The 13786-nt window shown below is 52.3% G+C and overlaps 6 protein-coding genes across 6 annotated transcripts, besides 8 other annotated features; all 6 read left to right on the top strand.

Annotated features, from left to right (window-relative positions):
* Positions 1–23: 23 nt before the first annotated feature.
* Positions 24–80: a microsatellite.
* A 170-nt stretch (positions 81–250) lies between these two features.
* Positions 251–327: a microsatellite.
* Positions 328–336: 9 nt separating this feature from the next.
* Tco025E_02595 (putative coiled-coil domain-containing protein 104) lies at positions 337–1635 on the top strand (the record flags this gene model as incomplete). The annotated part of the gene is made up of 1 exon (XM_029369520.1): positions 337–1635. One exon carries the CDS (start codon positions 337–339, stop codon positions 1633–1635), a length of 1299 nt encoding a protein of 432 aa, XP_029230329.1.
* Positions 1636–2122: 487 nt separating this feature from the next.
* Positions 2123–2150: a microsatellite.
* Positions 2151–2408: 258 nt separating this feature from the next.
* On the top strand, positions 2409–2801 carry Tco025E_02594 (uncharacterized protein; the record flags this gene model as incomplete). Its single annotated transcript, XM_029369519.1, has 1 exon — positions 2409–2801. The coding sequence occupies one exon, from the start codon at positions 2409–2411 to the stop codon at positions 2799–2801; it is 393 nt and encodes a 130-aa protein (XP_029230328.1).
* A 30-nt stretch (positions 2802–2831) lies between these two features.
* Positions 2832–2857: a microsatellite.
* Positions 2858–3014: 157 nt separating this feature from the next.
* Positions 3015–3048: a microsatellite.
* Positions 3049–3103: 55 nt separating this feature from the next.
* Tco025E_02593 (uncharacterized protein) lies at positions 3104–6052 on the top strand (the record flags this gene model as incomplete). The annotated part of the gene is made up of 1 exon (XM_029369518.1): positions 3104–6052. The coding sequence occupies one exon, from the start codon at positions 3104–3106 to the stop codon at positions 6050–6052; it is 2949 nt and encodes a 982-aa protein (XP_029230327.1).
* Positions 6053–6266: 214 nt separating this feature from the next.
* Positions 6267–6291: a microsatellite.
* Positions 6292–6564: 273 nt separating this feature from the next.
* Tco025E_02592 (putative serine/cysteine trypsin-like peptidase) lies at positions 6565–8169 on the top strand (the record flags this gene model as incomplete). Its single annotated transcript, XM_029369517.1, has 1 exon — positions 6565–8169. One exon carries the CDS (start codon positions 6565–6567, stop codon positions 8167–8169), a length of 1605 nt encoding a protein of 534 aa, XP_029230326.1.
* Positions 8170–8378: 209 nt separating this feature from the next.
* Positions 8379–8404: a microsatellite.
* Positions 8405–8571: 167 nt separating this feature from the next.
* On the top strand, positions 8572–10350 carry Tco025E_02591 (putative amino acid tansporter; the record flags this gene model as incomplete). Its single annotated transcript, XM_029369516.1, has 1 exon — positions 8572–10350. The coding sequence occupies one exon, from the start codon at positions 8572–8574 to the stop codon at positions 10348–10350; it is 1779 nt and encodes a 592-aa protein (XP_029230325.1).
* Positions 10351–11207: 857 nt separating this feature from the next.
* Positions 11208–11231: a microsatellite.
* Positions 11232–11291: 60 nt separating this feature from the next.
* Tco025E_02590 (cell division control protein 48-like protein E) lies at positions 11292–13634 on the top strand (the record flags this gene model as incomplete). Its single annotated transcript, XM_029369515.1, has 1 exon — positions 11292–13634. One exon carries the CDS (start codon positions 11292–11294, stop codon positions 13632–13634), a length of 2343 nt encoding a protein of 780 aa, XP_029230324.1.
* Positions 13635–13786: the final 152 nt, after the last annotated feature.

Genomic DNA, 13786 nt, shown 5'->3' with positions numbered 1-13786 from the left:
ATGGAAATGCACGCACAGGCGTCTGTTGCTGTTGTTGTTGTTTTTTATTAATTTTCTTTTTTTTGTTTGGGTGTGTTGTTCTGGAGGTGGAGGGGAGAGAAGTGTTTTGTTTGCGATGTGGGGCTCTGCTTCGCCACGCCTCTGTGCGTGTCGCTCTTTTTTCCTTTGCCTGCACCCCGTCTAGTTGCGCCGCCGCGACTAGGTGGAGGAAACCCAAGACTACGCGCAGGAAAAAGGCGATAGCAAACCGGAAAAGCGAAACGAAAAAACAACAACAACAACGAAAAGAAAGGAAGAAACGGAAAAGACCAACGACAGCAACAACAAGGAAGAGAAATGGCGGACGAAGGTTGGATCATCGAGTCCATCGTGCAGTTCACGCACTCGCCGCTGTGGCGCACCCCCATCGACAATTTTATTGACGACAACTGTTTTCTCTTCAGCGACGATGCGGAGATGAAGGTGGAGCAGACGGAGGTGCATTTGGCCTTCCGGAAGCTGGCGGACGACCTCATCACCGCTTTTGTGGAGGAGCTCGGCGTCCCGCTGGAGACCGTCCTCGAGGTGGTGCACAGGTACGTGAATGGCCAGACCCCGCTGCAGCAACCCGCCGAACAGTTTCTCAGCAACATGTTTTACATGGACGACTTTCGCTCCTTTCACAAGATGATGCTGAGGCGGAATATTCAGCTCGACATTCTCGCCTCGCGGGCGCTGCAACGCCAGCAGGAGGGCCTCTCTGGAGAGGCGTCGCCGGAGGAAGAGGCGGCGATGGACGAGGAGGAAGCCCTCCGCTTAGCCATCAAGGCCTCGCTTGAGGATGAAACGACCGCACGCAGGATGATGGAGCTGGAAGACGTTCAAATACAGGAGGCCCTCGCCTTGTCCATCGCGGCAGAAGAGGAGCGTGCCCGACGTGAGCGCGGCGGAACAGCAAGGGATGGGGTCAAGAAGGAAGCCACTGAGGTGGAAATGACAGGCGTTGAGCATGCCGTCAAGGAAAACCTCAACAATTCGGTCGAGGAGAAGGAAAATGTCATTGAGAAGCTGGAGGCCCGCGCACTGGAGGTGCGGAAGGAGACGTTGATGCGCAGCGTCGGTGCAACACAAAAGTTGCCACCTTCAAGCTTGGACGTCCACCCAGCGGGGCAGGTTCACGCAACTGCGGCTGCGTCGAACCAGCAACCGGAAGCGCCTTCTGCTCCGGCCTCAGCCACGGCCAAGCCGCCTGCAAAGAATGTGGCGCCGCCGCCGCCTGTGCCGCACGCTAAAGGCATTGGTTTTAAGACGCTTCCTTCTATTCAGCCTTCCTTTAAACAGTTGGAGACTGTGGTGATGGGAACGGCGACGCCGCCCGCACCGCAGCCTGGCAAGCAGCCCGTAAACACACCGGCACCTGCTGTGTCACCTCCTACATTGGAGGAGATGGAGGAACGAGCACGGCACATGCGTGAGCAGCGGGAGAAAATCTTGATGCGGAACAAGGCTAACAGAGAGAAGGAGTTGAATGATTATTCCGCCGGTGGAGTAAAGGCCAAAGTAAAACCGAGTAGTATTCAGGAAGGTCACAAGCAGATGACACTGGAACTTGCGCGGCGTCTGCGGGAGGACATTGTTCGCGAAGCCACCAAGTAGGCTTGTTCAAGGGGATAAACTTTTTCTTCTGCTTGTCGCCTTGACGAGAGACATGACTTGTGCGGGGAATGTATTTTTGTCTCTGCCAGAGGTAAGCCCGTTACGAATTGCGGGCATACAGCGGGGAAGCAACTCTGGTTGGAAACTGCCGAGTTTTGTTGGTTTTCTCCTATTCTTCCTCCTACTGGAGTACACCGAGCCAGTACTGAACATGCTCGAATGCATGGAATACGGTTGCTAGGAGGGAGTCAAACACTATGTCGGGTACTTTAATGAGTGGTATCACGTTTCTCCCCAAGCTGGGGGCGGGGTCTCAAGCAAGCAACGTGCACTTGATTCTGCTGAGTCGTGAAGGTGAAATTGCGGAAATGCGTCTTTTTTTTTCTATATCTGCCATTCTGGGGGAAGTGCGAAGAAGCGAACAAAAATGCAAAGGAATGGGATGTCTGCATGAAGCAACGCGTGGCAGTATTCTGATAAGCACACCTGTTTCTGTTGTTGTTGTTGTTGTTTTTTTACGCGGATATGGAGTGGAAGTCTCCACTTCCTTACTTTGCGTTGAGGTGTGTGGCTTGTTCAGTCTCCCTTTCCGCTGACAACTATTTTAATTTCATGTAAAGCAATGTTGGTGCCGGAGAAAACACGCAGGGTAATTGAGAAGTGAGGTGGCGTAACGCCTTCCATCGTGGCACACACCCGCTTTCTTTTTTCAACTGTCCCTGCCTCTGCACTGTGGCAAGGAAGGGAAGGGAAGTGGGACACTCTTCTCGGTCATGGCGGGGCCTAGCTCGGCTGAGGGGTATATTGTCTCTGTGGAACTTATTTGCGCTGAACATTTGCAGCGCACCCTGCTTGCGTGCGACGAGGCGACGGCATTTCAGCGCATTGTGGCTCAGGCCGTTGTGCTCCATGGAGGCCGTTGGGGCTTTGAGCAGCACCACGCTTTGGGAGTTGGCGGGCATCATGGGTTTCCGCCGGGAAATGGAATGGCGCAACAGGACGTGTGGAAGGCTTCAAGGGGGGCAGTGTGTGCGGATCGTGTGTTGGAGCGGCGAGAAAGGTTTATGCAAAATGAAGGGAGTCTGCTGCGCAGGATAGCATTGGCATCTAGAGGCATTCGCCAAAGTGGCGCGGCGTTGTATGCCCCAAGTGGATCTTCCTTTTGACACCTAGTGCTGATGGCCTTTGTGGAGCATTTGTTGTTGTTGTTGCCGTTGTTGTTTCCAATGTTTCCCTTTCTGCGGCTAGCACCTGTCAACTCCCACGTTATTTCTCGTTGTTTCTTCCTGGTGTGTGTTACCTTGCGGGAAGCCGAAGACAAGAGGTCGGGAAAAGTGTAAACTCGGTGTGTGTTAGCACAGACACACACACATACAGAGATATATATATATATATAAATATATATGTATATATCCGCTGCAAAGAGGAGCGGGATATTCGTTTCAGTTGGGTTTACTTCCCAAAAGGAATGAAGTTGCTGATTTTGGGGGGACCAGTGCCGGGTAAAGTTCACGTCGACATCACACCGGATAAGCCATTTGGGGAGGTATTTGCCTTGATTCAGGAGGCGATTGATAAAGGGTCGCTTTGGGACAAATTTCAGCTTTACATGGCGGAGGTGCATGACCAGAAAGTCAGAACCACAGCCCGTGTCATTCAGTCCACGGATACCGCAGCATCCCTCGCTCTTCCCTCATCGGGTGCCGTGGTAGTGCTGCGTCCACTGCATCCGCCCCCTTCAGCGGGGTCAAAGGCCGGGCTCACAAATGCTGATGCCGCTTCCACGCCCCAGACCTCGGCACGAGGCGACTACCGCAGCCGCATGATCGCCATGTACCAAAGGTATGAGCCATCGAAGCTGGGGTCGGTGGATGCGTCGCTGCTAAAATTCAAGGGGAGGGAAGAGGCAGTCATTCGGCAGCTTGTGAAAAAGTATGGACCGGAGCCCGACTCTGCTGCTAAAAGGGATGAATTCCCTCTCACACCTGTGGAAGTGGCAGTCCCAGAGCCTGGTGCCTTGTTTCACGCAAGCAATGATGCGCCAAGCTACCACGATCGTTTACTAGCCATCTATCAAACTTATGCACCATCAAAGGTGAGGACGGTGCGTGCCACGCTAGAGAAGTTCAAGGGGAGGGAAGAGGCCGTTATACGGCAATTGGTTAAGAAATACGGTCCGGAGCCGCCTGTCAAGGCCAATACGCCTTTAAGCCCTACCTCCAACCCGCGGCCGATATCCTTAGCTATACCAGCATCAACATCCGCGGTGGGAGTAGCGGCAGCAGCATCACCCGTGGCCGCTTCCACGCCCCAGACCTCGACACGAGGCGACTACCGCAGCCGCATGATCGCCATGTACCAAAGGTATGAGCCATCGAAGCTGGGGTCGGTGGATGCGTCGCTGCTAAAATTCAAGGGGAGGGAAGAGGCAGTCATTCGGCAGCTTGTGAAAAAGTATGGGCCGGAGCCCGACTCTGTGGATGACGATTCTCTGCGTTCTCCACTCGATAATAACAATTCCGCCTCCCCTGCTCCCGCTACCGCATTCCCAGTGTCGCCCGAGGTTGAACTGGATGAGAAGGCGCCCATGTCAGCCTCCAATAAGCTCGAGAGCGCTGACGGTTTGCCTGATGGTGCAGCTCCGCCGGCGTCCACGAGCCCTAGCGCGTTCAACGAGAATGTCTCCTCGGAGCCGCCTCCACAGGCAACTCTGCCCCCCGCCTCCTCCCCTCTCTTGAAAGACAGCAACGAGCTACAGCTGGAATCCTACGGCTTTCAGGCGTTCATTTCCCCTACCGAGCAGGACCCGCTCGTTGAGCCGCTTTCTGAGGCAGACATTAACTCCACCGTCGAGGAGGCGGAACCGGTGACGGCGAGGGAGAACAAACGGACCAGCCTACCAAGTAATCTTTCATTCAGCACAGCCACCGCAATTATGGCAAAGGAGAAATTTGACACCACGTGGCCTATGCTGCGCGATCTTGAGCGATCGCCACCTCTGAAGCAGCAGAATCACATCCAACCGCTGGACGAGGGACACGTGCCTAACTTTGCAAACACGCGATTACAAGGTGTAAGGAAACGTGCTCTGGAAGCGCTCAGTGGGGCTACGGCGAAGCAGCTGGGGAGAGTTTACTGGCGGAAGTGGCAGTACAGAGTTGCACAAAAAGTGGCAAATGATCTTCTAAAGGAAAAGGTCTGGGTGAAAACCCATGACGGTGCAAGGCTTGTAGACACTCTTCCACATGGCCTTGATGTACCGAATCTTGAGGAGTACGTCTACTATAACCGCATTTGTGCGGGACGACGAAGCGTGGACTTCTCAGATGACGTGCAGAAGGCCTTACGTGAGCTTATCTACACTGCCAAGCAACACCTGATGGAAACCAGCGATAGAGCAGAGACACCATTCTTTTCTGATCAAGATCTCTGCCCTGTTCGGGACACAAGGGAACTTGCTGCATTTCTTCGCGTTTTAAGGAATCTGATTTTTGACTTCACCGAAGCAAAGTCGTTAGTTACCTTACGGCAGCGTGAAGTGTTGAAGTTAACCGACGCAAATGAATGCTTGCAAGGCAGGTTGGGAAAGGCGGAGACCTCGCTGTCTCACCTTGCTCAGGTGGAGGCAGAGCTAACTCTTGTTCAGGCACGCTGCGACAAGTTGAACGAAAAACTCGGGCAGGCACGGGAGGGATGGACAAGTGCAAGGTATCAGCTGCAGTTTCTCCGGCGTGAGCTTAAGAAGGAACGAAATCACACCCCAACCAACACGGAGGAATTGCTGCGGCAAAAAGATGATGAGTTGGCGTCCGTCCAGCGGGAACTCGCCAAACTGCGAAGCAAGTTGCATCGTGAGGTGAGGGAAAGGGAATCTCTGGAGTCGCAGTTGAAGGATGTGAGGGCGGAGGCGGTGCGTACGGCACAGAAGTTGGAGAAACTTTCGTCGTCAGGCAAGTTGGTCGGTCGAGACCGGCCTGTGGGAGTGGGGGCGTCCCGGCTGAATCTTCCCAGGAGAGCCTTTCCCTCCGGGTTTGCGCATATGCTAAAGACGGAGCAAATTTGGGGGGAAGATTTTTTGCCGCAAGGTGTGGCTGAAGCTACGGAAGTGGATATTCCACTGGAGGCAAAGACGAACAAGGATCTTGTGCGCGAGAATATACGGCTCGAGGTGGAGTTGAGGGAACTCGAGGCTGCCCCTGAGGAGGTTGAATTTGGACAGTGCCCGCACTGCAGGATGCGACTTACACCCTGCTCTGCCGCACCCACAGGGCCGCCGGGTGACAAGGCGGCATTTTGCTTCAGTTGTAGGCGGTCCTACACCTTTGGAGATCTTATGGCGCGGGGCAAATCGCCTCCGGGGCGGTCTGTGAAACGAGTGCGAGATGTCTCCCTGGAAGGCTTTGCGGGGATTAAGTAGTGGCTGTAGGAAGGGAGAACGAGGAAAGAAGAAGCTCAGGTGGGTATCCCTCGCCTTGCTGTGACACTTGCGCAAGAGAGAAAATGCATCGAATTTGATTTGTCATGAAGTGTGTTTATATGAAGAGGAGAATAAGAGGTGGAGGGGCAATAACAAAAGGAACCTGACTATGATTGCTTGTACTGTGTTCTTGTAGTTGTGTTTATCGTTTGTTTATATGTATATATATATATATATATTTGCGTTCATTTATTTTTTCCCCTTGCTGTTCTGTGTCCTTGGCGGGGAAGCACCATTGACACAGCGAATGCCTATTAAGATCTTTGACGAGAATCTCTTTAGCTGCCCCAGGTGCCGTCGGGCACATTACGTCAATGATAGCAATGTAGGTGTGTATGCTTTTATGCACTGCTTCCATCGCTTGCTTTATGTGCCTTCTATTTCTCCCCCACCTTTTCACATGAATTTTGTTTTGCTTATTTTTGTCTCTTGAAACAAGTTTGAGCGGCAGGATGGCAACGGCGCTGACGAGCAGCAACAGAAGGAACATCCCGGCGGTGTGCCGGATTCGCGGCCGTGGGTCGGCATTGCTTGTCTCGCCAGGTATTTTGCTGACATCCCGGCATGTCGTAAGCTCTTCGGAGGCGGCCGCGCAGCTTAGCGCCGTTTTCTTTGAGGGCTCTAAGAAAAAGCCAGTGGAGGTGAGGCTGCTGCCGCAGAAGCTCTTCTTTGCCGCCTGCTACCCAGACTACACGGACTACTGCCTTGTGGGATGTGAGGAGTATGGCATATTTAATGTCACGCCGGTGAACCTTCCGCTGACGCAAAATGACTGGGCCCCCGTGCGGGAAGGCGATATCGTCCTGGTGGTGCAGCATCCCATCTGGGAGGGCGGCGTTGGAGACGGCGCGGCCAACACCGACAACCCCGAGGAAGATGAGAATCCTGCATCCCTAGAGGTTAAACGATTCGAAGAGGTGCTGCGTTGCCGCAATGACTTATTTTACCTGAAGGCCAACGGGAATGTGCGAACAGCGGGTTGTCCTGCATTTAACGAGTGTGGCCAACTTATTGGTATGCAGTCACAGTTGCGCTCGGAGGGAGAAGGTGTGGTGAACCGGGTGGTCTCAATTTCCTCCGTCGTGAAGCATCTCTTTGCAAACAAAATGTTGCGAAGTATTAAACAAAAAAACACATTCGAAGAGGTATGGAGTACGTGGTACGTCAAGGATGACATTTCGCGAATTGTGTTAATTCTAGTGAACTTTGAAGATCGCGAGATTGCCCGTGCCACAGCGGCAAAACTGTGTGAGCACACGTGTTCCCCAAATCTTATCGGAAGCGTGGTGGCATCTGGCGGCGTCCAGTGCATCCTTTCCAGCCTACACCGATTTAATGAGGACATCGAAATGGTAGGCGCATGCATCCGTGCCATGTGGAATGTCAGTTTTGAGGAGACAAACGCCCAACGATTGCTTGTAGAAGGAGGTGGTATTGAGATGATTCTTGACGCCATGGAAAAGTATCCTGAGAACGAGGAAATTGCAGAGTTTTCAGTCGTTGTTCTGCATAATATTTCTACAGGAAGCAGCAAGCCGGACTTCTCTGGAGCCCTCGGTAATCGTGCGCTGCTGCTCGTGCACGCCGCCCTGCAACGCTTCAAGGAGACAACGGTCCTCCAAAAATTTGGTTTCAGCTTCTTTACCACACTTCTCCTCGTCAACCAGGGGAACGCCGAGACACTTGTGAAGTTGAACATCGTGGAGCATGCCGTCTACTTGGCGGAACGGAAGCAAGACCAGGTATTTCTTATGGAGGCCCTTATGCATTTTGTCGGGGAACTCGCGCAACACAGGAAAGCTATTGATCTTTGTTTTGTGAGTGGTGGACTCGCATCCAGTGCTGGGCGACACGTTATTGAAGTACTCACGTCCCTCCTGATTGAAATTATGTTCAAGTACCAAGAGATGGACACCATCTTACTGCAAGGCAACCGCGCATTGTGGGGCATTGGCAACGACATGACGTGTAGGGCAATGATTTTGCAGCACCCCATGAGCTACGAGGCTCTAAAACTTTCCCTGCCTGCGCTGATGGCCAAGGCAAGGGTGACATAGCTGCTTAGGTGCAGTTCCAACCTCATTACCCGAAAAGGAAGGGAAAAAAGCTCAAGTTGTTGTTTTATTCGTTTGCTCGTCGTTGTTCTTATTCCTGTTTGCTTTTTCCCCCTTTTGGACAAACGACGATGTATAGGAGTTCCTCACAAAACAGGCACGTCAGCATTCTCAGAGGTTGAATGGGGATGGGGATGGAGAGAGGTACGCGCATATATATATAGATATATATGTACATGGCTGTTTCACCATCTTTCTTGTCGATCTTTTTTTCCCCTTTCTTTTCTTTTCGAGTGTTCTGCCCGGATTTCTTTACGGTTTGCATTCTTCCTTTTCACAAGCTCTCTCTTTTTTTCTCTTTTTTGAGTTTTTTATTTTTCTCTCCCTCGGCTGTGAGGCCGTTGAATGACGTCACACGGGGAGAAGAGCTCTTCGCCTGTTGGAGGGGCTGACGCCATCTCTGACGCCGCCCCCGCGGAGGATTTGCAGGCATCCGCAACCGTCGAGGCTTCGCTGGGGCTGCAGCGGGAAACCAGTCGTCTCAGTGTACACGAGCCGCATCTGCCAGTAGCTGCTGCAGTAGGAGCGTCGGCGTCATCGCGGTGGCGTTTTGTTCCATCGCCGCAAAGTGAAAATAATAGGCGCACCCCAGCTCTCTCGGAATCCAGTCGGATCTTGACTCCGGTTCCAACCACCCATCGCTTGGATGTGGCAAGCGTCGGCTTATCGAATTCCTCGCCCCACGTGGCGATATTGCAGCGTGACAGATACGCAGCAACTCCCAATTACCACACGAGTTTTGATGAAATTCCTACAGTGGCGGAGGCAGACTATGTAGATAGTGACGTTGAGAGCAATGAAGATATTGACATCCATTCTTTGGGGGAACGACTGACGGATGTGTTGGAATGTTCGCTTCGTGGGGAGTCGCTTTCTCAACTAGGGGAACACCATAACACATTGGGGCGTGCAGCTTTTCATATATTTAAAGGGAATGTGGGAGCCGGAGTGTTTCTATTGCCTACGTATTATCAGGATGCTGGATACGGCGTTGGCTTCGTTTTCATGGCCTTATTAGGGTCACTCATGATTGACTGTGCATTGGCCCTTGTCAAAGCAAAGCAAAAGATTGATCTCGTGGTTGTGAGAACCTACCCTGCCGTTGTGGGACATGTCTTTGGTGGTGCATTTAAGCATTTTACGAATTTTTCTCTTATATTTACCCAATTTGGTTTTTGTGTGGTGTATATTCAATACGCCTCATCCATGTTTACAGCCCTATTTACTTCTCCGCATGCGTACCAGCTCTTTGTATTCTTGAGCGTTCTTATGGTGACACCTATGACCTTCTTTTCCCATCGTATGGGTGCGCTGGCGTACGCGTCCATGCTTGCTGCGGTATTTGTTGTCATTGTTCTGGCAGGCGCTGTCGGAGAGGAGGTGGATTCTCTCGCAACAAGCGGAGTCTCACCAGCGGCGGCGTTCTTTGTACCAACAATGCGAATTCTTGTATTTATTTCAGGGCATATGTTTGCGCTTGAAGGTATTGGTACCGTTCTTCCGGTGGAGAACAGTATGACCGTCGAGGATCTTCCACGATTTTCGACCTTGGTCAAGTACACACTGGCCTCCATTGTCGCAACCTATCTTGTCGTTGGTGTGCTTGGGTACCTTGCGTTTGGGGATGCTTTACAAACCTCGGTGGTGCTTGCGCTACCGCCAAGCAAGACGAAGTTAATGTTGCAGGTACTTTTGGGACTTAGTCTTATTTTCAGTTATCCTATTCAGTTTGTGCCTGCGATCCAGCTGGTCGACAGGGCCTTGGGTATTAGTGTGCGAAAAGAGCGAGGCAAGGCATATATTGTTCGAGTGGCGCTTAATATCTTTTTTGGCGCGCTTGCCGCCTCCATTGGGGCCGATACCGTGAATGTGTTTGCAAGTTTTTTGGGGGCTTTCACAGGGGTGCATCTCATGATCACCCTGCCGGTGCTTCTTGCCCTGTTTACGGATCGTGTGGTGGACAGCGCACAGGAGGGTGCAGAGTTTTCCTTTCGCGACTACGTCAAGTTATTCTTTACGCTGCCTGACACCCTTCTGGAATGCCGATGGCACGTTTACCTTTTGCTTGCCCTCTGCGTATGGATTGGTGGGACGTATTACACGTTTGACTCCGTCTTTAACTAACGCATGAAAGACTGTAATTCGATCGGAGAGTGTCGGCGTCGGGAAACCCAGTGGTCCGGGAGAGAAAGGGATGTGAAGTATGCCCTGTTGGGCGAGAAGTTGAGAAGTTAAAGAGACGCAATGCCACTGGGCTTTGCGGGGGGGGGGTGAGCCAGCGGGAACGCTTCGTGTTTGCGCTGCCAACGCATCCTCCGCTGAGCAGTCCTGGGATACTTTTTTTTTGATACAAAGAGGAGGATGAGAAGAAACAACAGCGCAAGCGATGAGTCTCCGTAACGGGGACATATGTACGTGCCTGAAACTCGTCGGAAGGGAAAGATGAGTGGAGGAGTCATTCGCACGTCTGATGCACATATCCATATATATATATATGCCCGTGTGTGTATTGATGCCTGCAGGAGGCACGAGAGCGGAGAAGGGGGTGGATGAGAGAGAACTGAAGGAAAGAAAGAGATGGAAGAGATGTTGGCGCGGAAGGAGGCGGGGGGACGCAATGGTCCGAGTCGACTGGAATCTTTGCTCTTTATATATATTGAATGGTGTTTTGTACCGGCGTGCATGTGTGTTGCTTGATCCTACCGGCGGGTGCCTATTGCGAGGGAGTCCAAGAAATGAGGCAGCGGATGGGGCACCTGCCGCGAGTTGGCCCCCGCCCCTCTTTTTTTCTCCGATGGGCGGGGTGTTTTGCGTGTCCCCAGAGTGGCAGAGTTGGGTGGCGGGGACATCTCCCTTGCCCGGGAAGCTACATGCATTGAGGTCGACTTCAAAATGTGTTCCCTTTCGCTCTCGCATGGTATTTTCTCCTGCTGCTCGCGCGTGTGCTGGGAGTGTCAAGAAAAAAAGGAAAAGAAGCTAAAACACACGCACACACACACACACACGCGTCCGCAAAAAGGTGCCAAGGGATCCCGCGCACAAGAGAAGTTGCACAGGGGAAGAAGATGCCTGCCCCCGAACCACAGCAGAAGGTATTGAAGCCAAACAAGCTCGTCACTGATGACTTTCAGAGCGATGACAACAGTCTTGTGATGATGCACCCCAAGCGCATGGAGGAGTTGAACATATTCCGTGGAGACACAGTGATGATCAAAGGCAAAAAGCATCGCTCCACCATATGCATCGCCATGGAAGACGAGGAGTGCCCTGAGGCGAGGATTAAAATCAACAAGGTAACACGTCGTAATATTCGTTGCCACCTTGGAGACACGGTTCACGTCAGCAGCTGCACCAATGTGCCGTATGGTAACCGGGTCCACATTCTTCCCATTGATGACACAGTGAAAAATCTGACAGGTGACCTCTTTGAAACCTTTTTGAAGCCATACTTTTTGGAGGCTTACAGGCCTGTAAAGAAGGGTGATTTGTTTGTCTGCCGTGGTGCGATGCGCTCTGTGGAATTCAAGGTGGTGGAAGTAGATCCTGGTGAGTTCTGTATCGTCTCCCCAGACACAGTGATTCATTGCGAAGGTGATCCGATTCGCCGTGAAGATGAGGAACGACTGGATGACGTGGGGTACGATGATGTCGGTGGTTGCCGCAAGCAGTTGGTGCAGATTCGCGAGATGGTGGAGCTTCCCATTCGTCACCCAGAGTTGTTCAAGAACATTGGCATTAAGCCTCCACGAGGTATCCTGCTGTATGGCCCACCCGGTAGCGGCAAGACACTTATTGCCCGTGCTGTTGCGAATGAAACCGGCGCCTTTTTTTTCCTCATCAATGGCCCCGAGATCATGAGTAAAATGGCAGGTGAGTCCGAGGGAAACCTTCGCAAGGCGTTTGAAGAGGCGGAGAAGAATGCCCCATCTATTATATTCATTGACGAGCTTGATTCCATCGCCCCAAAGCGTGAAAAAGCTCAGGGTGAAGTGGAGAAGCGCATCGTGTCTCAACTTCTGACGCTTATGGATGGATTAAAGACTCGCTCGCAAGTTATTGTTATGGCGGCCACGAACCGGCCCAACTCTATTGACCCTGCACTCCGTCGCTTTGGTCGCTTTGATCGTGAAATTGACATTGGCGTGCCAGATGAGATTGGGCGTCTAGAAATTCTTCGCATTCACACTAAAAATATGAAGCTCGACGCCGATGTTGATGTGGAGAAGATAGCAAAGGATAGTCACGGCTATGTCGGCGCCGATCTTGCACAGCTCTGTACTGAAGCTGCCATGCAATGCGTTCGAGAGAAGATGTCTGTCATTGACTGGGATGACGATACTATTGATGCCGAAGTGCTCGACTCCATGGCGGTCACAAACGAGCACTTCCGTGATGCCTTGACAAAGACCAATCCCTCTGCCCTTCGTGAGACACATGTGGAAACACCGCATGTTACATGGAGCGACGTCGGTGGTCTCTTGGATGTTAAGCGGGAATTACAGGAACTGGTGCAGTATCCGGTGGAGTTTCCGTGGAAGTTTGAAAAGTACGGTATGTCCCCACCAAAGGGGGTACTCTTTTATGGTCCTCCGGGCTGTGGTAAGACGCTCTTGGCGAAGGCGATTGCGACAGAGTGTCAAGCAAACTTTATCTCTATCAAGGGTCCGGAATTGCTAACAATGTGGTTTGGAGAATCAGAGGCAAATGTACGTGATGTGTTTGACAAGGCACGCGCCGCCGCTCCTTGTGTCCTCTTCTTTGATGAGTTGGATTCCGTGGCGAGGGCGCGTGGTGGTGGCCACGGTGACGGGGGGGCCAGTGATCGTGTGATTAACCAAATTCTCACGGAAATGGATGGGATGAATGCGAAGAAAAATGTCTTTATTATTGGAGCGACAAATCGCCCTGATGTTCTGGACCCTGCCATCATGCGTCCGGGTCGACTGGATCAACTTATCTACATTCCTTTGCCAGATAAGGCGTCGCGTGTGGCGATTATCAAAGCCAACTTCCGCAAGTCACCTCTTTCCGAGGACGTGGACGTTGACAAGATTGCGGCAGCCACGCACGGTTTCTCTGGTGCTGATCTTGCCGGCATTTGTCAACGGGCGTGCAAGATGGCAATTCGTGAATCAATTGTGAAGGAGGTCCAGATAGAACAGTTGAAGCAGCAGGGTGCCCTCGACAATGACCAAGACATCGATCCCGTCCCTGAGATTACACGCCTCCACGTGGAAGAGGCCATGCGTGGGGCCCGTCGCTCCGTCAGCGATTCCGACATACGGAAGTATGAACTCTTTGCCACCTCACTTCATCAGTCACGGGCGTTTGGCGACAACCCCATTGCCGGCGCCGAGGGTGGCAGTGGCGGCGCAGGCAATGCTGGCGATGATGACCTCTATAGCTGAGGTGTGTGGTAGCTGCTGTTGGGCATGTGCCCCCTCGCCTCCGCCCGACGCAGCAAGAGGCTAGAGATGGGGGGGGTGCGTGGGACACGCAGGACACAGAAAACTCAAACGGTGGAGGGAACAAAATAAAGAGCAAATACACTTAACTGAAA

The sequence above is a fragment of the Trypanosoma conorhini genome (assembly GCF_003719485.1).
Source record: "Trypanosoma conorhini strain 025E chromosome Unknown Tco_14.4_contig_00104, whole genome shotgun sequence".
In the NCBI taxonomy this organism is placed as follows: Eukaryota; Euglenozoa; class Kinetoplastea; order Trypanosomatida; family Trypanosomatidae; genus Trypanosoma; species Trypanosoma conorhini.
The sequence above is the reverse complement of the archived record's forward strand: the minus strand, read 5'-3'. Positions and strand labels throughout refer to the sequence as shown.